Below are 23929 nucleotides of genomic sequence, written 5' to 3'. Positions count from 1 at the left end.
AGATTATTGAATGTTTTTGTGATTTTTGCTTTTTTTGTTCATTGTAATTACAATCAGAATAAAACACAAAACGATTTTAGGTGAAAAAATATTTGAAGTAATTATTAAACACAACAATGTGAATAAAAAATAACAGTGTACAACAGCGTAACAATACTTGTTTCTCTTTTACAAGAGGAAGTTTATTAGGTTTTTTCCAGTTGATTTTTGTCCACATTGTCTATTTTCTGCAATGCACAACATTGAAATCATGTGATATGTAGTATGACGAGGCAAGGGCATTTTTGGAAAAGGGAAACAGAACAGAAACATTGGAGTGCTGCGATAACATGACCAAATATCTGGGTCATGCCGTGGCTCCAGGCTTCACAGCTTTCAGAGGAAATACAAAGAGACAGATATGCTTCCACAAAAGAGACTACAGTACTGCACTGTGTGCAGTCAATGCTAGCAGTAAAAACAGCAGAGCAAACTGTTGCAGCTGATTAAAACCGGTGTTTGGCTTTCGGGTGATACTGATCCGTGAATGGACCAATAAATATCCTGGTTGCTTGGAATTGCTATCACACATTTTGGCATCATGAGACCAAGACTGCGCCCATAATTAATTGACAGTAGCAGGATGTTCATTTCCCAGAAGTCAGCAACGACATTTAAAAACTCTGTTCTCTATGACAGAGTATTCGGGCCACATTGAAGAAAAACAAACCTGAGATTTTGAGAATAAAGTGGAAAATTTAGGAGCGTAAAGTTACGTTAACAGGATGTAAATACTACATAAAACAGAGTGTGGTTATGTGTTGGCATCAAGAAAAATGGACTGAAAAAGATTTGTGGCAGTGAGACTTTTACTATTCAAGCGTATACAATGTTTTTTTTGTGTGTTTTTTCCTTTTTGGTAAGCTTGGTTAGTGATTGTTTTGTTTTGTTGACAAGTTAATTACTGCATGTAACCAACATTGATGTTTTTCTCTCCATGTTAGCTTGTGATGCCATGTGGTGACTGTGTAGTTGGAGTGGTTTCTTTCCTTCTTTTGTATACCAAACTATGTAAGATAGAATGACTAATAATGAACTAGTTGCTCTTGGCACATGGTTGGGTGCCTTGGTGGGCTGGGTGAGGGTGGTTGGCTATGGGGTTTTTTTCTGTGTGGATAAGGAATAAAATATGTTGGGATGAGGTTGGAATCTGGGTGGTTAGGGGGGTGGGACTAGACTTCTTCCCACTCCCTCTCCAACATGTGTATGTTTATATGTACATATGTATTTTATTTGTATTGATTTTGGTTGGTTTGTTGTGCTTTGGATGTTTTTTATGTTCGAAATGAACTAAACTAAAGTCAAAGGTACGTAATTATCCGCTTTTCTCTGTTCCAAGGATTATTACATCATGTCTAATATCTCCCACTTGCAATTAGTATATATAGCTGCACGTAATACCCAATAGGTTTCACTCTGACTTCGCTCAGTGCGTTTAAATCCACAAAAACAAAACCGAAAGCATTTCTTTCGAGCAGGCTGAAGATGTGGCGGCGGACTGTGCTCGTCTCTGCGCTGCTGCTCAAAGGTGCGTGAGTTTGTCGCACGACACGCACAACATCCCCTGCTGTGCATATGGAGGAATGATTGCACCGTGCGCTGTTGGCACCCGGGACTGCATTACAAACTTACCCTGTACCCCTGCCTTGTTTGCCAGCTGCCAGTCTGCAGATCACCGGTTATGGGGACACAACGGCTGACTACGGCGAGGACGCACACTACAAGTGCGAGCTGCGGAACCAGACAGGTGGGTTGAGCAGATCAGCTGTTATAGTACAGTAGCAGGCAACCATATGTGTAATACTTACGTCACCTAGCAACTGTTACCACGCAGTCTCCGGGGGAAATGGGGGAAATAATTTTGATGGCTTAAAAAAAGACAAACTTATTACGACCCATGGTCTTCCGCCATATGCATCATAAACAGGCACACTGACGACATCATTTCCCAGATTCAGTGGCCCTTGTCAGCTGTTACACCTTAACGGCGACACTCGACACTCCGGTTGGGAATTAGATTAGATACGAGAACAAATAGGAGGTAGGTCCGGTTAAAATGCGTCATTCGCGGATCTTCTGACATGACGGTGTTTACTGATAGGACAGGCATCGCGCATAAGTGAAGTAATCCACCATATGGCTAATCAATGTAGTAGTACTCAATGACATTTTTTCACTTCTCTTTTTTAACTCATCAAACTTATTTTCCCCTTGGGGGATCTGGGCCAAAAGTCACCCAAAAGCCTAGTAGGGAAAACGTATAATTACAATGCACCAACAAAAGGAAGACCACACGGCTGAACTAAATACAACAATCAACAAATTACTAACAGGTGCGCGTAGGAGAGAAACTAAGAGTGACGGAAAACAGGACAGACCAGCACAGGAAATAATACAAAATAAGAGCATGAAAGCAGGAACTAAGGTTGAAAAACAAAACTGTCACACAGGCAGCGATGCAGATTCTGACATTAAAGCAACTTAAAGTTAAATGTTTGGAAATACTTCTTACCTGCCAGCCAGGCGAGGCCGCAGGCAGCTGCTGCGTACACAATAAGCATAAACATCCTTGAGGTGTGGAAATGTCATGGCACGATCAGTGTCTGTTGACAAAATTATGAAAAACATTACTAATCATTAGTCTGGTTTTCAAAAATACATCAAATTATGATACTTCATGGTTGAATTATTAGTCAATAATAGCAACTCTTAAGCATTTTCAAGCATAAAATTGGCTAAATGAACTAAAATTCATATAAGACGTGTTCAAAATGATGTGGAATATTCTACACTGGTCACCAGGTGTCAGTAATGTTACTGTAATGGTCAGTGAGACTTTTCCTGCAGGATTGAATGATCAGGGGCTACTGTTACTGCAGTAACCCACGCCAAGCTAAAACACAACTCTGAACCCTCTAAGTCGCTTCCTGTCTGCCCAGCACTCAGCTCCTCCAGGCAATACAAATGCTGATAATAATAATAATAATAATACAAGGTCCTGTCTGCTATATTTGGGTAAAATGCATGTAAATGTGACTATAGGGGTGTTAGTTTATGTCTAGAGGGCTCTAATTTTTGAAATGATAATTTTGAAAATATTCAATTCATAACTATGGAATCCTACTTCTGCACTTCCACTTTCACACATACGGCCACACATTGTCAGCCCTGATTATGACATGCATTTGTTACAAAAATGCTTTAAACTAGCATGGCATTCATGCACTGCACACTTTTTCCTGCCATGCTTCCAGGTTTGCATATGACTTCATTTGGTAGTAATATTACATCTGCAGCCTTATATGTAAATTCGGTGAAAACTGAAGACAAAAACTAAAACAGTTATTGCAAATCACATTTATACAAGGCTGCACGGCGAACAAGTGGTTAGCACGCAGCCCTCACAGCTAGTTCAATTCCACCCTCGGCCATCTCTGTGTCGAGTTTGCATGTTCACCCCGTGCATGCATGGCTTTTCTCCGGGTACTCCGGTTTCCTCCCACATTCCAAAATCACTAGATAGCTAGATAGACTTTCTTTATTGTCATTGCACAATATCACAGCAATGAAATTGCCAACAAAATGTTGTTGCCTGGCTCCCGTATAATAATAAATAATAATGGTGGCAGGGCGGGCGAGTGGTTAGTGCATAGACCTCACAGCTAGGAGACCAGGGTTCAATTCCACCCCCGGCCATCTCTGTGTGGAGTTTGCATGTTCTCCCTGTGCATGCGTGTGTTTTCTCCAGGTACTCCGGTTTCCTCCCACATTCCAAAAAAAACCATGCTGGGTTAATTGGTGACTCCAAATTGTCCATAGGTGTGAATGGTTGTTTGTCTATATGTGCCCTGTGATTGGCTGGCCACCAGTCCAGGGTGTACCCCGCCTCTCGTCCGAAGACAGCTGGGATAGGCTCCAGCACCCTCTGCGACCTTCGTGAGGATAAGCGGTAGAAAATGAATGAAAATGTTTACAATCCAAATACAGAACTTGAATAAAATTCCAGGCTGCGGATTAAATCCACTTGTGTTTGGAGTACACAGGATACATTTTGAGCTGATTCCCAAATGGCCTTTTGGCATCACCTCAGGTGTGCGTCAGGTCACGTGGCAAAGGCGCCTGCGGGACCATACTATCGAGAACGTGGCGTCCTACAGCAAGTGGCACGGCCAACAGATCAATCAGCCCTACCAGGGGAAGGTGATGCTCTCCGAGACGTCCCTCAGCTCTGCGTCCATCACCCTAAAGAACCTGACATGGGAGGATGAGAGCTGTTATATCTGCCTGTTCAACGTCTACCCGGAAGGGTCCAAGAAAAAGCAGACCTGCCTCAGGGTGCAAGGTAAAAATGATCACACTCTCAGAGGAATCCCTCACATGTTTGGTAAACCATTTTACCAGCGTGACTTTCCTACTTCTTGGTAGGAATATCTGAAGTGCAAACAAAGGTGTACCGTCCCAGCGGTGGCCTGGTAGACAGAACCATGCCGGTTATGTTCAGTTGCTCTGCAACCGGGAAACCAGAACCCACCATCCACTGGCTCTTCTCGCAAGACGATACCAGTTTGCACCAGCCGGTGGTTGCCACGGTAGCCAACGGCGACCATACGTTTACCAGCAGTAGTAATGTCACCTTGATTGTCTCCAGAGGCTGGAAGGGACATGCCGACTGCGTGGTGTACAGCGGGAGTCAGGGACAGAGGATAAAGAGGATCTCCTTTTCCTGGGATGCTGACCTGGAGGAGGGAGGGACAGGTAAGCATGGCATTTTAAAACTGGAATCAAAATGAAGTGAAGTCTAATTTGAAAGGCATGATAAATATTGTCTTTAGAAAATAGTTTCACTTTCACATCCCTTCTCCAGTAGAAAAACAAGTTAGCCAATCTAGGCATGTCCAAAATGTATTTGCGTCCTGAAGCTGTTTTTTTTATTGGGTGGAGGCAGAGGTATTCTAAAAATAGAATGACTTATTACTTTGTTTGTTTGTAAAACCGCTCTGTCAAAGTGTGCTGTATTTCTGCAGGTGGAATACTGTCCCAAACTGACCTGGTTCTTCTCACTGTTGGTGTTGCTGCTGTGATGGCACTCATATTAATGGTTGGGATAGGTGTGAAGATACGAAAAAGGTGAGATGTTAAGATGATAGCTAGAAATCGAACTCGTTTGATGTGACAGGCTGTGAGATACTGGTGCTCAGCTGACATGTTATCAATCCATCGTAATGTAGAAATGCTAGAAACAGCATAGAAACAATATACAGTGGTGTGAAAATGTGTTTGCCCCCTTTCTGAAACCTACATGGCTCTGTGTGAAAAAGTGAAAAGATAATTTAACTGAAATTAATTTAAAACTATCACTTTTACCTGCTTGTTTTTCCTCTTTCCTGCCAGGGAGAAAGAGTACAGAAAAACACCAAATGTTGAAATGGAAGTTGAATAGATGAGAAGAGGAAGAATATGCGGAGTTCACTCGCTTTTCATCTCATCTATACAGCCATATACATATAAACCTAGCAGCAAAATGCAGCAGATACATCATTGTGCAGATGGTTCTATAAGTGTTTGCAAGTATGTTTCCTTTTTTTCAAGACTACGCAAATGCATCTTATTTTGGGTATTGTGAGTAGGTTTAGTGGTTTTGTGCAGAAGGACGTGTGGGTATAAGGCTGAGGATGGGGGGTGGAGTGGGGCGTGGCCAAGTGGTGAGCATAACCAGCAGATTGGGGACTCAATTTAAAAGTGAGTTGTAGTGCCACCTGGTGAACTTGTCAGTGAATTAATGATAACAGGATGAACGATTAGTTTAGCAGGCACTTTTGCACCTTTGCACTTCAGCAAGACTACAAGAATATAGTATCTCGTATTTATTAATAGAGTTATTTATGTTCACGTAATAGGACCTGCTCACCTAGTTTTTGAAAATGTATGTAATTGTTCTGCATTTTAAGTTATTAAAATATAACACACAGCAGCATCTGGCTTGTCTTACATTTGAATACTCAGCAGAACTCAGAAATCGAATGCCTACTTCGGTGTACAGCACAGTAGTACGGCACAATTAGATAGATAGATTCATTTACAGAGCAGCCTTGACCCATCCAATATGGCGGCGAAGTTGACACATCGCAGCAGTGGACAAACCCACTCAATGCGGCGTCTATCCGGTGATTTTAAGTTATTTTCTCCTTTATACGATCACACACGCACTAATATACTTGCTATATACTTGTTTTTGATGCCTAGAGACGTTTTCCTAAGGTAAGTACGTTGACGTTGGTTCTTTTACGGCACAGCCTTGACCTATCCAACATGGCGGCGATGTGCACGCACGGCTCAGCGCTCGATGTGGCGTATATCTATGTCTATCGTGTATGCAACATTCTGCTCAATCATCGCCATCTTGGCGACAGGATGGTAAATTCTGCGGTCGTAAAATAACAACTATGCTAGCGTCACTTCCAGTAAGTAATCAACGACAGTGCATGCACTACGTTGTCAAAATTCTGGCCCTCGAGAAGTAGCAGAAGTAATTGAACTGCACAATATGGCCACCAGAGGGCCCGCGTCCTCTAAAATGAGCAATGAGGAGTCTGGAGTCTGGAGGAGTCTGGACGTCTATTTCGTCGCTCGACTCAAACAGTCTTGGACCAAGTTTTCTCCTCCGCTTCCACGTCATTTGTAAATCAAACCTCCCAACAACAGACACTTATTATTGGCATCTCTTCATCAGTGCGTGAGTATCATCTTTTTTCAACTCTAGTATTATAAACTATAATATCTGCGTTCATCTTTAATGTTGCTTTAACTCATTCTTCTTTATTGTTTGCATTAGTTCTTATTTAATCTCTTTTTATGCAACCTTTTTTATTATCCACTTTTTCCTTCATCGTGGCAGTTTTTTAAAGAAACCCTACCAGCTTATTTTGTATCTGTTTTTTTTTTACTACCTAAAATATATGTTCTGTAATTGGGGACTGATTATTAGCTTGAGTTGTGAGAGCATAATTGATATATGAATGAATGCACTTTGTTGGTCTTAGGCGTGTTTAATTTAATCTTATTTGTTCATTGATAATGCGTCGTTATATAATAGGGTAGTGAGGTTGCTGTTTATTGTGGAAGTGTTTGATGTGTGGCCCAACAGGAGCGGCAGCCTTGGTTGCAGCCAGATGGCAACATCAAATGAAAACATGATGGGAATTTCATCTCTTGTAAGGGAGCTGCTTCTTTTGGTTTGATTCCTGAAAAAGAGCTGAATCTTTTAGCTCCTAAAAGGCCCCTCAGATTTTATTTGGTGCTTAAATGGCATGTCAACATAACAATAGACTGTCAATAATATCAAAAATACCAATCTAAATAATTGTAAAATGAATTTCTATATTAAAAAGCAATTATATGAAATGTTTGGTATAATTATATTATATTTTAACTTAAGAGCCTTCTCCATCGCTGCCCCCACCCTCTGGAACTCTTCATTCACTCCGTGCTTGCCCCAACCTTCCCAGTTTCAAAAAACAACTAAAAAGCCACCTCTTTAAATCTGTTTGTAATGTCTAACTTTTTATATCTGACTGCCGCTTTTACCCATGTTTTAGCTGTGTATAAACAAATGAATGTTGTATTTTCATGTATCTTTTACTCTGTTTAGTTGCTTTTATTCAACTCCATTTTTTCTGTAAAGTGTCTTTCAGTATTTTGAAAAGCGCTATACAAATAAAATGTATTATTATTATTATTATATGGCTTTATTTTTTACTATATAGAAAAGATTTGCCTGTGAATATTCTTCTTCGTCCAGGTTATTGTATTATCAGGGTATTGAATCGATGGCAACTTGACTGTTCATGTTGTCCTCTAAGACATGTCACCTGTATTCTGAGCAGGTGACATCAGTTCATGCTCCAAGACTAGGTAGGACAGCTCTAGCCTGACTAAATATTGAAATAAACATGTGTCTCTCATGACTTGTCTGCATGGCCTATAGGATGAAGATCAGGTATTGCTCCAGTCTAGACTTTATTTTGCTGCCGGGTGGGATGTGTTTTTTTTTCAGCATGCATGGCAGACACTCCCTTTTAATGAAGGTTGACGCAAATGACGATGAAAGGCTATTTTCTCCTCTAGTGCAGCAGACGGTGCGTCAGTGCGCCATGCGGACCCCCTCCTGCTGAATATTGACGAGGGTGAGTCTGCATCAGGTTCTCCTTGACTTCATTCAGCCAAGTGTTAACGTTGACTGTGTATCTCTCTGTTGGTCACAGTTGTGACATGTTCCAACTGCGTCTGACCTTACTGCTCTGGATCGGAGGAACATCCAGCACGCAAGGTTAGTATTGTCTAGTTTTGTTGTAAAATGTAAATAACTTCAATTGTGTTTACCTCATGAATGTTGAGCGATGGGATATGCGATACCTTATATTGACATCACTATATTGACAGTTACTATGATACCCATTATGTCATTGTATGGTCATACCGTACAAGGTCATATAACCTCATACTGTGGTACGAGGTGCATTATTAAAAAAAAACAAAAAAACAAAAAAAACCTTAAACTGTATTATGGAAAGCAGGAAGTGAACAAATGTAACAGTTTCTGATTGTAAGTACCAGATGGAGGGGTAGGATTTAATAAGCTTTGCTTCTTCCTACTCCTTTTGGACATGTGGAACTGTGAACTGATTATGTGATCACTCAATTGTAATCTGATGCATGTTCAAATGAAATAAAACCATTACCATTACCATTACCATTACCATTAGTACATATTGACCTAGACTGGATGCAATAGCAATAGCAATAGCCCCTTCATCCTTCAGTGTTTCTATATGTTTCTAAAGTTTGGACACTCCAGTTATAAAGGAAAAACTGGACAATACAAAATCCCTCTGTGTATCAAAAATATATTAAATGATGCTGTTATGTGGTTGAATACGTAGTAAAAAGACAATTTAAGGCGTTTTATTACCTAAATGAAACATTTTCCAGCCTAAAAATGGAACACCAGTACCGAGCAGTCCAATCACCATCAGACGGCATCTGTGAGAGAAGGGTACTAAGAAGGAAAGATGTCTTCAAAGACCTCATCTCCTTCAACACAACAAAATTGCCCGTTTGGAATTGTCATGATCTCACCAAACATGGGACATTGAAAGGTGCAAGAAAGTTTTTTTCTCTGATGAGAAAAAATGGCTTCCAGTGTTACTGGCATGACAATGAGATCCCACCTGAGGTGTTCTCCACATGGCACAGTGGAAGGAGCACCTCCTTCAATGGAACAATGCAGCTTCAGGTTGTGCAGGGGTGTCAACCGGCAGGTGGCTGTGTGGAGATGTTGCAGGGGGCATCCCTCGTGACCCAAGGCCCTCATCTGTCGCTGCAGTTGGCAATTCCTGCCTGACAAAGGACTTCTTCCAGAGGAATAAGCTCACCCTTTTGGACCGGCATGTATGTTCCAATGATCTAAATCCAGTTGAGAACATTTGGGGATGGATGGCAAGATGGGAGACATTCCGAAATGCGAAAGCAGCAGAGTCTCCTGGGTAAATCATGCAGTCATGCATTTCTCTGGCCTGTCGAAGAAAGCAGAAGAAATAAAGACACCTTTATTTTGTTGTATTTGTTTGGTAAAAAATGCCCAATCCCGAGCCAGTACAACAAACTAATTGAGGCAACCTTGTGTCATCTCAGGTGAGGTCATACCGTCATCCGCTTTAACTGCAGAGGCGGGAAAACCCGTCTTGTTGGGCTGCAATGTTACAACGGCAACGGGCGACAATGTCCATCAGGTGCGCTGGCTTGACAGACACAACAAGCTCCTGCTGGCGTACGAGGAGAGGGCTGCCGTCCGCATCAGCCACCGATCGCCCGGCGTGCAGCTGGCCGCCTCGAACAAAGACTCCAGCTACATCACCATCACGAGGGTGCTGCCTGAGGACGAGGGCTGCTACCGCTGCATCTTCGATGTCTTCCCCAAGGGCTCACAAGAAGGCAGCGCTTGCGTCACGGTGACCGGTGAGTGGGCAGCCAGGCCAGGTTTATGTCTGTGGTCAATGGTTCCCGGGATATCATGCAGCCACAGAGGGTTTCTTCTGCTCTTCTGCCCCATCCCAACCCCCACCTGATGAGCAGGAGGTAAAGCCCACCCACTCACCAGCCGTCTTCCTCATTAAACCGACTCCTGCAGAAATGTCCCCATAAACCTTTTTTACAGCTCATTTTGGTCCCAGCAGATGTAAGCAGAAAACATGCCGCAACATTCCGAAATTTGCTTCATTTCAGCCAAGGTTCATCTGGACGGCAATAAGACGGCTCTGAGTGGCAAGCCATCCACCCTGTCCTGCTGGTACAGCCTCCCTGAGCGGGTGCAGCAGGTCCTGTGGAAGAAGACCGTCCAGCGGGGCCACACCATCACCGTGGCCGCCTATTCCAAGCAAGGCCACTACAACATCCAAGAGGCGCTGAAAAGCCGCTTGAGCCTGAGCCGAAGTCTGGCAGACACCCGGCTGGGATTCCAAGCGGTCGCAATTGAAGATGAGGCCTGCTACACCTGCGAGTTCAACACCTACCCTGACGGGACCAGGAGTGCCACTGCTTGCCTTTCTGTTTATGGTGAGTTTGGGAGCAGTTCACTCACAGGCTGACAAGAAAATACTGTTTAGTAATCCCTCTTTATTCTGCTTATTTGGTTCCAGACCCGACAGTCTGAATGAATTTCTGTATTATTCGTACTTATCATCACCTCCTTGAAGAGATTAGTGTAATAATAATAATAATAGTAATAATACATTTTATTTGTATAGCGCTTTTCAAAATACTCAAAGACACTTTACAGAAGAATGGAGTTGAATAAAGCAAGTAAACAGAATAGAAGACACACCAAAATACAACATTCATTGGTTAATACACAGTTAAAACATGAGTAAAAGCGTGGCGGGGCACAACTGTCAGATATAAAAAGTTAAACATTAAAAACACCCAGTGTATACCCAGTATACTATGGCGCGTGACCCACTCTTTGTTATGACTGAAATCTCATCCAGCCGTCACATCTCATCAGGTATAGGGGTGCTATTTCATATTTTAAAAAAACTGTATTTAGAAAGTCCTATACAGAGTTTCTATGATCTAAATATGAAAATATTCAATTTATTAACACTGAATCCTACTTCTATCATAGAAATTATACACCCCTGCTTTAGGGGTACCGTGTGGGATGCTTAGGATGCTTGTGGTCCATGCTTAGGACTTGGAGAGGGGAAGTCTGTTGTTATGTTTCCCTTTTATCGCTCAGGAAAGGGAAGCAAAGAATATAAACAAACCACAGTCCAGAGTTGAAAGCTGCTGCTCAAATGTTCTGTCCAACAGCACAACCTCTTTCACCTGGGTTAAAGAAAAACACACAAAAACACGGTGTAATCACGTACTGTATCATTTGGATGACGTTTTTAGGTACAGCAGAAGTAAGAGTGGTTTGCCCTGTCCCATCATTTGCCATACGTATCGTAGTTTTCATTGTGCTTTCCTACAGTGTTACCAGAGGCAAAGGTAACCCATGTGACGTCGTCTTCGGGGATCACCGAGGCCAACTGCACTGCACGCTCGCGGCCTGCGGCAAATATCACATGGAGAATCGGTGAAGACAACCAATCGGTGGAATCCTCGCTCGTTTCCCTGGCCGATGAGGCGGATGGCACCACGACGGTGACGAGCACGCTGCACCTCCAGTCGGGGGTTCTCACTGAGATGTCGGTCCAGTGCATAGTGCAACATCAGGGACTGGAGAAAGCTCTTACGGTGTCCCTCAACACCCTTGGTGAGATGTCCGTATTCATCCCTTCATGGCTTACTGGCTGCATGACTGGGCACAAACCAACACCCCCTCCACCCCCACTGCATGTATTCTCAGATATTCCAGTAATGCTGGCTCCCTGCATGTGGGAAGTGGTTCATTCCTGTTGCACCACATCATCCACCGTACCGTGCATAAAAAGGGGTGTGTTTATGTGCTGCAGTGAGTCCTGTCGTGGTCATCCTCATCTGGCTGTGCGGTGTGGTGGCAGTCCTGATCCTCCTCTGCTTGTGTGTTTATCTCCGTCTTTCCTCTCGCAGTAAGTTCCTCCCTGACAAAATGGCGGCAGCTCTTGGCAGGAGTGTAAAAAAACACTTCACAAAGACATTTAACGCAAGCTTAGAAAAGGTCATCTGCTAGGTTACCAAGCTTCTTTCCTCACAGAGGTGTGGAAACTTTCTTCTCTGGAGAGTGTGAACTTGGTGTCACCCTTGAACTGAAATTCTACGCCCACACAAGCACACATGACAGCCTTTAAAATGAAAAGTTCATTCATGCTTATAAGAGATGTGAAAGTGAGGTATGTCATGTTATCATCACTATATAACTTTATTTACCCTGCATTTTCTTATTTTCTTACTTTTTTTTCTTGCCTCTTTTTGACCCTACACAACATTTAGTTGTGGGGAAGTTCCAGGTTTACAGCAGCAAAAGTACAGTAGCACACAAGAGTATAGTACAAATTATCATTTATATGCACTGTTGACAAAGTACAGGTTCATTGTACAGGATATTTGGAGCTCTTTATATTACAGAGTACACCTATTTGCATATCATTTGGAACACAGTGTAGTAAGGGTAGTAGTAAAGTTCAGGAAAGCTTTCAAAAAATGGGCCCCAGTAACTCAGCTGATGGAGCAGTCGGACCCGGCGGTGTTTTTTCTGGCACTTAAAGAAACATAACAACCTTTTCTTGTCCCAATGTCCTCCGTTTTTGTCGATGCGGAGAAAAACGAGTGGTCACTGTGGCGGCTCGGACAAAAGAGCATGTTTCCTTTGTAGGGAGGAAGATAGGGGGAGGCCAAAGCTGGAAGTTGGCCTTTGACAACAATGCCTCCCTCACATGGGACACTGCACACACACACACACACACACACACACACACAGTAGCAATAGAATGCTGTTTTTCATTTAGTGCCAGCTACCAGTGACTTGTCTTAGGACTGTTTTTGGATTTTATTCAAAGAACCAGTGACCACATGCATGGAATGTTTGGAGGAACCTCTGCACAGGATGTACTGTACTAGGGAGTGACCACATCCTGCCCAGCCTTAAAACATGAAGGCAGATGCGGGGAATCTCACCCAACATTTCACTCAAAACCCTCAAACACACTGTTGCCTCTTGCCGCTTTTAATTGAATTGACCTTTTATTAACTGGTGTTGTCTGCCCTCTAGACCGATGAGGCGCCATTGCTGCTATGAGGGAAGACCTGCAAGCATCCCAAGCCTCTGCAAGGAAATATGCAGCATGAAGAACTACAATAAAAACGACGGTGTGCTTTCTTTTTTTTTTTTACATTGTTGAGCTAGTACAGACTTCCCTATCTGCTGTAAATTCTACCATTTGAAGAACTGTGGTGGTGCTGTGCTCTTTAAAGTGCACTGAATGGATTTGATGACAGCATGAGAAAGACGGGAGGGGCCGCAGTAATTTGAAGCGCCTCTGGCGTGCTGTTTATAGCAGCTGAGGCCAAGAAGGGCAGCTGACCTGCGACAGAGGAGGTCGCTGCCGTCCACGGATTGCTCTGTGAAGCTGAATGCCACTGTAAAAAAAGGACAGTTTACGTTGAAATGTTGTCATTAGAGCTTAAATACAATGAATGGAAATCAACTCTTTCTCCTGTCTTCACACTTTTCTGTTTCCGTAAACGTCACACAGCAAAGAGAAAGCTGGGAGTGAAGCGGCGTGTTTTGATTCCTGGCAGCGTTGGTGACGAAAATGTGAAATAAAGAGTCTTATCAGCAGGAAGCAGTCTTCCCCGCTGGTGCTTTTACATGTCCCTGAACTGCCAATGCTTGGAAGTACCAGCTTTATTTAAAATGCATATTTGCTCTGTGTGTTCTTCCCGAGCGTGCATGGGTTTTCTCCGGGTTGTCCGGTGTCTTCCCGCATTCCAAAACATGTTAAGTTAACTGTTCGTAACCCATGCCAAGCTAAAAGTCAACTCTGAAACCCCAACGTCACTTCCTGTCAACACGCTAGAACAGGAACACATTTACAGCAAAACACATGAGCACTTAAATGGCTTCTTTTTCTATTTATGTCTACTTTATGTCTACTATATGAGTATAAATGTGGATTATAGGGGTGTTATTGTCACGCGGGGACGTGGGAAGGAGGACCCAAAGGCAGAGTTGGCAGGTACTACACGAGGGTGAAGGTCGGTACACGGTAAGTCAGTCCAATAAGGCAACGGTATCCGAGAGCGGCAGGCAGGAGGGGTGGTCGAAAAGCAGGCAAGGGTCGAAAACCAGGCGAGACGATAACAAGGAGTGCTAGGACGAGACATGAATGTACAACGAACTTGCACCAGACAGGAGGCATCAGAGGCAATAAATAGCAAGAAGGTAATCAGGTGATGAGGGACACCTGAGCGCAATCAGGCAGGAGGCGGGGTCTTCAAGGTGAAGGCGGGGTAGGCGATGACAGGCATGACAGAACCCCTCCCTCAATGGCCGGCTCCTGACGGCCCAGGAACCTCAGGGTGAGCTAAATGAAAGTCTTCGATGAGGGAGGGATCCAAAATGAACCGGGAGGGTACCCATTGGCGTTCCTCAGGTCCATACCCCTCCCAGTCGACGAGATACTGCCAACCTCGGCCCCGTCGTCGGGAAGCCAGCAGTCTCCTGACTGTGTAAACAGGACCTCCATCAATGATTCGGGCGGGCGGCGGGTGGCTGGTTGGTGGGACCAGGGTGCTGGTTTTTGCAGGCTTGATCTGACTTACATGAAAGGATGGGTGGGTTCGCATGGACCTAGGTAGTTTTAGACGAACGGAGACAGGATTAATCACTTTGGAGATTGGAAATGGGCCAATGAACCTGGGGGCCAGCTTCTTCGACTCCACTCTCAGAGGAAGGGTCTTGGAGGATAACCAAAACTCCAAAACAAGGAGACAAATTGAGGACCACGATCGGACACTATGTCCTGCGGGAAACCAAAAATGCAAAATATATTTTTCAGTAATGCCTCGGCCGTTTCTTTGGCCGAGGGAATTTTAACAAACGGAATGAACCTGGACATCTTGGAAAATCTGTCCACGACTGTGAGTACCACCGTCTTCTCCTCTGACGGGGGCAGTCCACAAACGAAATCCAACGAGATATGGGACCAGGGCCGGTGGGGAATAGACAAGGGCCTGAGTTCTCCCATGGGTTTCTGTGGTGAAGATTTGTTAGCCGCACAGACAGAGACATATTCGGAAACATCCTTCGCCATGTTGGGCCACCAAAAGCGTTGCTGGGTTACAAACAAGGTCTTTTTCACCCCCGGGTGGCATGAGGTCTTATTGGTATGAGCCCAATGAATGACTGGACCCCTCATGGTTTCCACAACAAATAATTTCTCTGGAGGGCAGTTTGGGGGCCGAGGCACTTCAAGTCCTGCCTCCCTGACCTTATCTTCTATTGCCCACTGCACAGCAGAGACAAAACATGAGTTAGGTAGGATGGTTGCGACCTCAGGTTCCTTTTCCGACGGAAAAAAAATACGGGACAAAGCATCAGGCTTGGTGTTCTTGGAACCAGGACGGTATGACAAAGTAAAATTGAAACGGCTGAAAAACAATGACCACCTAGCCTGTCGAGAATTTAATCTCTTGGCGGATTTGAGATATTCTAGATTCTTGTGGTCAGTCCATACCTGGAACGGCAGCGTAGACCCCTCCAGCCAGTGTCTCCATTCTTCAAGAGCTGTCTTGACTGCCAATAATTCACGATCCCCAATGTCGTAATTGCACTCTGCTGAAGACAATTTTTTTGACAGAAAGGCACATGGATGCAGTTTACCGTCCTTAGGACCGATCTGGGACAGGACGCATCCACTTCAACCACAAACTGCAGATGGGGATCAGGGATGGCAAGCACCGGGGCTGTGGTGAAACCATCCTTAAGCTTCACAAAAGCTTTCTCACACTCAGAAGTCCAGTGAAATGGTTTGTGCGGAGAGGTGAGAGCATGGAGAGGAGAGGCTACCGAGCTAAAGTTTCTGATACATTTACGATAAAAATTTGCAAATCCCCGAAATCTTTGAACATCTTTACGAGACGAAGGAGTGGGCCACTCTGCAACGGCGGAGACTTTTCCCGGATCCATCCTCACCTTCCCCTCGGATAGGATAAACCCTAAAAATGATACAGAGGGCTGGTGAAAGTCACATTTTTCGGCCTTCACAAATAGGTGGTTGTCCAGGAGTCTTTGCAGCACCTTCCTGACATGCTGCACATGAGCAGATTCATCGCGAGAAAAAATAAGAATGTCATCAAGATAAACAAACACAAAAATATTTAACATGTCCCTCAAAACGTCGTTGACAAGGCCCTGAAACACTGCTGGGGCATTGGTCAGTCCAAAGGGCATCACCAAGTACTCATAATGTCCGGTAGGGGTGTTGAAGGCCGTCTTCCACTCGTCACCCTCTCGTATCCTGACCAGATGATAAGCGTTACGCAAATCCAGCTTGGTGAAAATCTTAGCTCCTTCCAGGAGCTCAGTGGCGGTGGCAATGAGGGGCAGGGGATACCGGTTCTTGATGGAGATGTCGTTAAGTCCTCTGTAGTCTATGCATGGCCGAAGGGATTTGTCTTTCTTCTCTACGAAAAAGAAACCAGCCCCCGCAGGAGATGAGGAAGGCCTGATAATCCCTGCTGCAAGTGACTCCTGAATGTATTCCTCCATAGCACGACGTTCAGGAGGGGACAAGGAAAAGAGTCTTCCCCGTGGGGGTGTGGTTCCTGGCAACAGGTCAATAGCACAGTCGTGGACCCGGTGGGGGGGCAGTGACTTGGCCTTGACTTTACTAAACACAGCAGCTAAATCGTGGTAACACTCTGGAACAGAGGCTAGATTGACCTCCCCTTGTTCCATCACTGTTTTGGCAGTTACCAAACAGTTGCCCTGACAGCCGGGCCCCCAAGAGACGATCTGACCAGACGCCCAATCGAAGTGGGGGTTATGCTGCTTTAACCAAGGGTGCCCAAAAATAACTTCATGATCAGAGCTAGAGAATACATGGAGACTTAGTTTTTCTGTGTGACTGTCTGGGAATGAAATCTTGACCGGATGAGTTCTGTGACTAATTTTGCCCAGAGAACTTCCATCCACCGCCTTCACCGTTAGGGGGTGTCGTAGAGGGCACAGGCGAAGCTTTAGTTTCCTGGCGAGAGAAGTACTAATGAGATTGGCATCTGACCCAGAGTCCACAAATACAGGTACCATGATGGATGTATGCTGAGAGCAAAATTGGACCAAAGGTTTATAGAGAGCAGGATTGCTGATAATGACATTAAGACTCACCGAGCCATGTCCCAGGTTGCTTGTTTTGCCCATCTTGACCCCACAATTAGCCACTAGATGTCCCCCTTGACCACAATAAAAGCACCTGCCCTCACTTCGGCGGCGGGTCCTTTCCTCTGGAGACAGTCGGGTTAGTCCCAGTTGCATGGGTTCGTCAGCAGAGGGCGCAGCAAGTGGCACGGCGACAGGGGTGGGCCGGACGTTGTTGACGTGCCCGAGGTTGCCACTCCAGTGTGTGGTGGAAACTCGCCCGCGCGACCTGCTCTCCTCCTCATGATCATGAAGGCGCTTCTCAATCATGACCGCCAAGGCGATGAGTTCATCAATTGTTCCTGGCAGTTTCACAGGGATCATTTGTCTACGAATGTGGGGGGACAGTCCAAGAAAAAATGCGTCTAACAACGCGGGTGCGTTCCAGTCGCTGTTTGCCGCGAGAGCGCGAAATTCGACCGCGTAGTCAGTGACACGCTGACGCCCCTGACGTAGCTGAAGCAGGGAGCGAGCTGCTTCCCTGCCGGACGGCTGGCGTTGGAACACTTGCTCCAGTGCCTTGGAGAATGCTGCGTATGACTCGCACACAGCGGACCGACGGCTCCATTCCGTGGTGGCCCACGCTCCTGCCCTGCCCGTGAGATGGGAGATTACAAAAGCCACCCGGGCACGTTCTGACATGAATGCGGGGGCTTGAAGTTCGAAATGGAGTTCACACTTGGTCAAAAAGGGGCGTACGTCGCCCGACTCGCCCGAGAACCACTCCGGCCGTGACAACTGTGGACACGTAGCGGCCGGCAAGGCGGAAGTCAGGACCGGTGGAGGGAGCGGAGCCGCTGCTGGATCCACTGGAGCCGCGGGTTGAGCAGCGGGCTGAAGAGCCAATAGCAAGGAGTTAAGCTGGGAGCCTAGATTCCCAGCCATGGCGTCCTGTCGCTCCGACAGGGATTGCAACGCCGTGCCCAGAGCGGCAAGCTGTTCCTCTTGTTGGCTCTGGCGCTGTCCTTGCGTCCGGAGCGCCTGTCGAACGGACTCCAACTCCGCTGGGTCCATGATGGCAAGTTCGTTCTGTCACGCGGGGACGTGGGAAGGAGGACCCAAAGGCAGAGTTGGCAGGTACTACACGAGGGTGAAGTCAGTCCAATAAGGCAACGGTATCCGAGAGCGGCAGGCAGGAGGGGTGGTCGAAAAGCAGGCAAGGGTCGAAAACCAGGCGAGACGATAACAAGGAGTGCTAGGACGAGACATGAATGTACAACGAACTTGCACCAGACAGGAGGCATCAGAGGCAATAAATAGCAAGAAGGTAATCAGGTGATGAGGGACACCTGAGCGCAATCAGGCAGGAGGCGGGGTCTTCAAGGTGAAGGCGGGGTAGGCGATGACAGGCATGACAGTTATTCATGACTAGATTGCTTGAAATTTGTATTTAGAAGGTAATTAAAATGTTTTCTAAGCTCCAACTCCAATTTTTTCCATTTACTATGTAAATAAGGAATCTTAATTCACTTATCATGGTCGGGAATACTGTACATTTACTACACTATATTTTCTCAAAGGGCAAGATGTGGCCTAGTGGTTAGCATGTTGGCCACACAGACAGCGAGTAGGTTTTCTCTAGATCCTCCGGTTTCCTACCACATTACAAAAATGTGCATGTTAGGTTAACTGCCCACTCTCAATTGTCCAAAGGTATGAATGTGAGGTTCTTTGTCTATACGTATGTCTTTAATGTAGTTCCTTATTAACTACTCTACATTTATATGCCTTAGTTTCTTAATAACTACTCTCCTCACTAGTTCTTCATCAGTTCCTCAGTAACTACTGCCGTTTTGTGTACCTGTTTGTAAAGTGAGACCTTAAAGGGGATCTGCACCGTTTTTTAAATGTTGTCCATCATTCCCAATCCTGATGTGAAACATGAACACATATTTATTTCCCTTTTCTGTGCATTATAACGCAAGTAAACAAGTCAATACGAGCTAGATAAAATGCACTTCATTGGAACACATACTTAGACGTTTAAGTTTTAAGACGCTAAACAAAAAAACTTTCAAGAAAACGCCAACCCAGCTACAGCGATATTGTTATTGTAGCAGCTAACCCGTGTAACAGGAGTACTGTATAGGCGTTTTGGCTAATGCGTCAAGCTACTCCCTAGTAACGCTAACGGTGCTGGTACTAGGTTGTTACCATGCCAACAACAGGACAGATCGAAGGATAACATGGCTCCGAAGTGAAAGAAATACAGTATTTTATGGACTATAAGTCGCTCCGGAGTATAAGTCGCACAATGCCAAAAATGCATAATTAGGTAGAAAAAAACATACATAAGTTGCACTGGAGTATAAGTCATATTTTTTGCGGGAAATTTATTTTACAAACTACTTGACCAAAACAGACATTACGTCCTCTTGGAAGGCAAGTTCTAACAATAAAAGAATAGAGAACAGGCTGAATAGATGTAAGATATGCTAACACAATGGTTATTCAGCTACACAAAAAAATAAACATGAACAGAAAAGGTGTCCAGTGTTTATGTAACATAAACAGTTTTTTCATTTATAAGTTGCTCTGCAGTATAAGTCGCAGGAACAGCCAACCTATGAAAAAAAGTGCGACTTGTAGTCTGGAAAATAGAATATGTGTTCATGTTTCACATAAGGATTGTAAATGATGTTCTCCTACCTTGCTTTGCTCTTCTGCACTATGTGTACTGTATGCTAACCGAGACAAAGAGGAGGCAGGAGATGAGGATAGCAGACATGCATGGCAAAGTTATCTAGTTGATTTATTGTGTGATTACAGTAATTCATGTTGTATTAACATCCCTCGAGAAACGTTTTCATCTTGGAAGGTCTTCTGACACCTCTAACATCCGACGAAGTTTGCAGTGAAGCCATTCTCTTGTCTCCTGTCTCATATCAGACGAGTATGGCTGCATACTCTGAACTCTCCTCCTTGGGCCTCCATGGTCGAGCAGCGCCACCTGGTGGCAGCTGGTGATTGAGCGCGGCGTACACGATGCCGCTTTCCTCTTCTTCCGTCCTCGTGTTTGGATTGTCTTCTTTCCCTTTGCTCGGTCGGCTGCAAATGTAGCTGCCGTCTCTTGGCAACGATGAGGGTGGCGTCTCTTTCATTGTTGGCGAGTCGGAGGCGGTTTGCCTGGTGAGCAGTTTGACGCCGATGTGTTGGTTTTCCATAGAGATACCCTACACATATATAAATTCTCTATTTAAACCTGCACTGTTGTATCGTATTGAGCGTTTTGGATGCCTGACCTGGTTTTCCATCTGTGTCCTTCTCTTTGGGTGACCTGCATGACGCACATGTATTTCAGTCCAAATAACACAGTATGTATATCTTTATATGAGGCCTAGCAAATTATTACAAATTTAAATAATTCAATACCAAACATGTATGAACCCTGAATGTTATATCCCAACAATGTATTTATGCGTATTTATAAAAAGAGCTGATGATGCAACCCTCCACTAATGCATTTCCCTCCAGAGCAATTTTAAGCCATAAAAACGGCCACAAGGTGGCAGAACCGCATTTGATGAGCGCTCTGCGGGGCTCATGTGAACGGACAACAGGAAGTGAGGGAGCGTGGAGGAATGTAGCGTTACTCATTATTGGGAAATTTTAACGCATGCATACACACACATGCACAGACACATGCACACACATTATAGGTGAACTTTAACGTATATGAAAAAAAAGATGGTAATAAACAAAACAAGGAATAATGTTGTAATTTGGGTTGTGGGAAAAGCCAGTGAATTAGTTAAAAGCGTTTAAAAGAGTTTAAATATTAAAGACAAAATATGTTATTTTTAAAAAGTAATAATACTGTCTTATTAAAAACAAAACAAAATAAAGTATTTTTTGGAAAATTGGACAGCAGACAAAGTTATAATGTTACAAGAATAAAGTCAAAATATGGCCAGAACAATACTGACTAAGATTATATAGAAGAAATATGAAATATTTTGAACATAAAATAAAAATGCAGTTCAAGTTGTACTTGACAAGAATAAAGTGAAAATATTATTGGAATAAACTCATAATCACGAGAAGAAAGTCAAAATAGTTGGAAAATTACATTTTACTTGGTAAGAAATCTTAAATTAAGATTTCTGAAGTTAAGATTTTTATATCTAGAAATTAGCAGAACCTTTATGACGGAAATAGTTATTTTAAGAATAAATACAACCTATAAAAAGTGACAGGGTGGGGAGAACAGGAAGTGAACCATCAACCTTCCACTTTCTGAGCAACCTGCTCTACCTCCTGCAACACAGCCTTGCTGATAAAAAAAACAAGAGTGTACTATTGTCAACTACCAATTTACTCATACTTTCATTCTACATTTTAGCATATTTCCACAGCATTTCAGTCCAGCTTTGGTTTCCGAACAGTTCCCATGTTTCATTCTAAATTTCGATTTTCGTGTCAGATTTTCAGCATTCACACACAATGTCCGCTGGCATTCCATCTTCCATCAGTTAATACAAATGTGTTTTGTGTTTTTATGAATGGATTCATTGGATTTGGTTTCAGTTGGAGTGGAACGGCTTAATGACGTTAACCAATGTTCCACTGTGTAATATTTCTCTAGTATCTTTGAAAATGTTTAAAGATATGATAGTGCATGTACAAGGATGTAAGAAAAGGCCTCACCTTTACGCATTGATAACACAGAAAGAGATATCACGGTGAAGACAAATGCCACAGTGCCAAGAGCAGAATACACAAGAATCCATTGTGCTTCCCCTGCTGCACCTAAGCAGAGAGATATTGTTTACTTTAAAAAATGTGTCTTCAGAGCAACAAAACATTTCTCACGCCAGTGCAAGATTTTAGCCGCAAAAACATTCTTACTGGTTTCATTCCTACTTGAGCTGTTGATTGTCGTAGGGTTATCTAGAAAACAAAAGGTGACATTTAATATCAGGATAGCCCTCAAATCGAACCAAAAACTCATCAGCACGTACCGTGGACGGACACGTTGATGGGGTGCCCTACAGCGAGTCCACCTTGACACCGATACAAGCCGGCGTCCCTTTTTTGTATGTTTGTGAAGCGTAATAATAATGTATTCTCCAAATTGCTGATGTGCTCCAATATGGTAATAACACCAGAGTCATTGGTCACCGGCATAAGGTTGTAGCTTTCCAACCTGTACCAGGAGACTTTTTCAAATTCCTTTGAGCAATTGTTCTGTATTGTGCAGCTAATTTGCAAGTGTGCCCCAACTGGGGCATTGAATCCAGTTTTTTGCTGCCCGAGGATTCTTAGGGGGCAGTCCTCTCCATCTGGACAGCAGGGATGAGAAACACAGGGCTTAGCTGACGTTCATTTTGAGGACGTGGATGGAAGTGTTGGACGCACATGTACAGTATAGAGATATACAGATGTGGATGTACAGTACACATCAGTTCATGACCTCCACGGTGATCCTCGCCTGACTACGGCCTATTAGTCAATGAGTACGCATATTTAAGCAAACTCTCCGTATGTTTGCCTAAATTAAGCATTTTCAAGTCTAAAAATCTTTTTCCACAGATAGATTTCAATTGACCTCAGTTAAGTTTTAACAAGGGAGGCACATGTAGGTTTGGATTTTTTTTCTCCTTTAATAATGAAAGGTTCCATTTAAAAACTGCATTTTGTGAATGAGTTGTCATTGACTAATATTTTAATTAGTTTGATAATGTGAAACGTTTCAGTGTGACAAAACATGTCAAAAACAAAGCAGGAAAGGTGAAAACACTCATGCTGTACTTGTGCTATAAACGGTCATTTTTGTCCAAGGCACAAATAGAAAAAGAGCACAGGAATAGTGACTTACTGCCTCTTGATGCGAGATGTAGCACCGCCAAGATGGACACACTCCAGAAGAGGCTCATGGTGGAGAAGAATGCCAAAACATCTCATTGCAGCCGATCAGCACATCATCTTTTCATTGCACACAAACACAAGTCAGTAGTGTACTTCCTCTTTCTGTTCCGGCCCGGCAGTGCTATAGGTGGAGGTGGGAGAACATTAGTGGGCTTGCAGCGACTTCTGCAAACTCTGCAGGCCTGAAATATTACTGTTTTTTTTATTTTTATGTTTTTCAGATTGGTGTTCCCACGCTCCCAGCCCCTACTCAGGCCCTCCATGACATCTTCACAGTATTTCAATTCTCAGTATTTTCAACGTTGATCACATAACAGGACTTACTTACTACTGAGTAAGTAGTACTCAGTACTACTTACTCACTACTACTACTTACAACTGATGAGTTGTAGCCACACAGGAAACAGTCAGACACAATTTCTTTATTGTTTCACTGGCGTTTGTAAGCAGCCAACCACCTCCCCCACTGTATATCACACACAAACAGCACAAGTCAACGCACAACGTAAACGTTAAAAATAAACACGGACATTTTAATACGTAGTGTATGGTGCACTCCATATTGACTTTCCTACCGATACCAATATTTATTTGGAATATTTTGTCTCAACAACAAAAAAAAAT

The 23929-nt window shown here is 43.9% G+C and overlaps 3 protein-coding genes and 1 long non-coding RNA gene across 7 annotated transcripts; 2 read left to right on the top strand and 2 right to left on the bottom strand.

Moving 5' to 3' along the window:
* The first annotated feature begins 1418 nt into the window (after positions 1–1418).
* Positions 1419–6012, top strand: LOC131104304 (OX-2 membrane glycoprotein-like). The gene is made up of 6 exons (XM_078796592.1): positions 1419–1567; positions 1697–1786; positions 4130–4381; positions 4465–4794; positions 5064–5166; positions 5431–6012. The coding sequence occupies exons 1-6, from the start codon at positions 1525–1527 to the stop codon at positions 5477–5479; spliced, it is 867 nt and encodes a 288-aa protein (XP_078652718.1). The 5' UTR covers positions 1419–1524; the 3' UTR covers positions 5480–6012.
* A 642-nt stretch (positions 6013–6654) lies between these two features.
* Positions 6655–14196, top strand: LOC131104854 (nectin 1a-like). Of its 4 annotated transcripts, none has more exons than XM_058052433.2 (8): positions 6655–7950; positions 8093–8222; positions 8301–8365; positions 9730–10053; positions 10321–10650; positions 11570–11854; positions 12054–12149; positions 13289–14196. In XM_058052433.2, exons 3-8 carry the CDS (start codon positions 8308–8310, stop codon positions 13294–13296), a joined length of 1101 nt encoding a protein of 366 aa, XP_057908416.2. In that variant the 5' UTR covers positions 6655–7950; positions 8093–8222; positions 8301–8307; the 3' UTR covers positions 13297–14196. The 4 variants fall into 4 exon arrangements, with proteins under 4 accessions (XP_057908416.2, XP_057908419.2, XP_057908415.2 ...); XM_058052436.2 differs by having other exon boundaries at positions 6668–6772; positions 8164–8222; XM_058052432.2 differs by having other exon boundaries at positions 6686–6772; positions 7184–8222.
* Positions 14197–14771: 575 nt separating this feature from the next.
* Positions 14772–14993, bottom strand: LOC144901767 (uncharacterized). Its single transcript, XR_013629847.1, has 2 exons — positions 14936–14993; positions 14772–14869 (listed from the first exon to the last, which is right to left on the bottom strand). It is a non-coding gene; the product is annotated as an uncharacterized LOC144901767 (long non-coding RNA).
* Positions 14994–20171: 5178 nt separating this feature from the next.
* On the bottom strand, positions 20172–23373 carry LOC131104577 (B- and T-lymphocyte attenuator-like). The gene is made up of 6 exons (XM_058051893.2): positions 23256–23373; positions 22399–22719; positions 22286–22327; positions 22085–22186; positions 20680–20714; positions 20172–20610 (listed from the first exon to the last, which is right to left on the bottom strand). Exons 1-6 carry the CDS (start codon positions 23311–23313, stop codon positions 20323–20325), a joined length of 846 nt encoding a protein of 281 aa, XP_057907876.2. The 5' UTR covers positions 23314–23373; the 3' UTR covers positions 20172–20322.
* Between the last annotated feature and the right edge of the window lie 556 nt (positions 23374–23929).

Source organism: Doryrhamphus excisus, linkage group LG15 (genome assembly GCF_037039965.1).
Source record: "Doryrhamphus excisus strain RoL-2023G ecotype Guam linkage group LG15, RoL_Dexc_Guam_v1.1, whole genome shotgun sequence".
Taxonomy (NCBI): Eukaryota; Metazoa; Chordata; class Actinopteri; order Syngnathiformes; family Syngnathidae; genus Doryrhamphus; species Doryrhamphus excisus.
This window is presented reverse-complemented; position numbering and strand designations above follow the sequence as displayed.

What these genes read in the sequence shown, in the direction of transcription:
- LOC131104854 (XM_058052433.2), top strand. Translation starts at nt 8,308, where the DNA reads ATGTTCCAACTGCGTCTGACCTTACTGCTCTGGATCGGAGGAACATCC. An exon ending in CGCTTGCGTCACGGTGACCG is followed by an intron (nt 10,054 to 10,320) that starts GTGAGTGGGCAG and finishes GCTTCATTTCAG; the next exon opens with CCAAGGTTCATCTGGACGGC. An exon ending in GGTGTCCCTCAACACCCTTG is followed by an intron (nt 11,855 to 12,053) that starts GTGAGATGTCCG and finishes TATGTGCTGCAG; the next exon opens with TGAGTCCTGTCGTGGTCATC.
- LOC131104577 (XM_058051893.2), bottom strand. Translation starts at nt 23,313, where the DNA reads ATGAGCCTCTTCTGGAGTGTGTCCATCTTGGCGGTGCTACATCTCGCA. An exon ending in CTCAAGTAGGAATGAAACCA is followed by an intron (nt 22,187 to 22,285) that starts GTAAGAATGTTT and finishes CTCTCTGCTTAG; the next exon opens with GTGCAGCAGGGGAAGCACAA. An exon ending in GGACACAGATGGAAAACCAG is followed by an intron (nt 20,611 to 20,679) that starts GTCAGGCATCCA and finishes ATATATGTGTAG; the next exon opens with GGTATCTCTATGGAAAACCA.
- LOC131104304 (XM_078796592.1), top strand. Translation starts at nt 1,525, where the DNA reads ATGTGGCGGCGGACTGTGCTCGTCTCTGCGCTGCTGCTCAAAG. An exon ending in CGAGCTGCGGAACCAGACAG is followed by an intron (nt 1,787 to 4,129) that starts GTGGGTTGAGCA and finishes GCATCACCTCAG; the next exon opens with GTGTGCGTCAGGTCACGTGG. An exon ending in GACCTGCCTCAGGGTGCAAG is followed by an intron (nt 4,382 to 4,464) that starts GTAAAAATGATC and finishes ACTTCTTGGTAG; the next exon opens with GAATATCTGAAGTGCAAACA.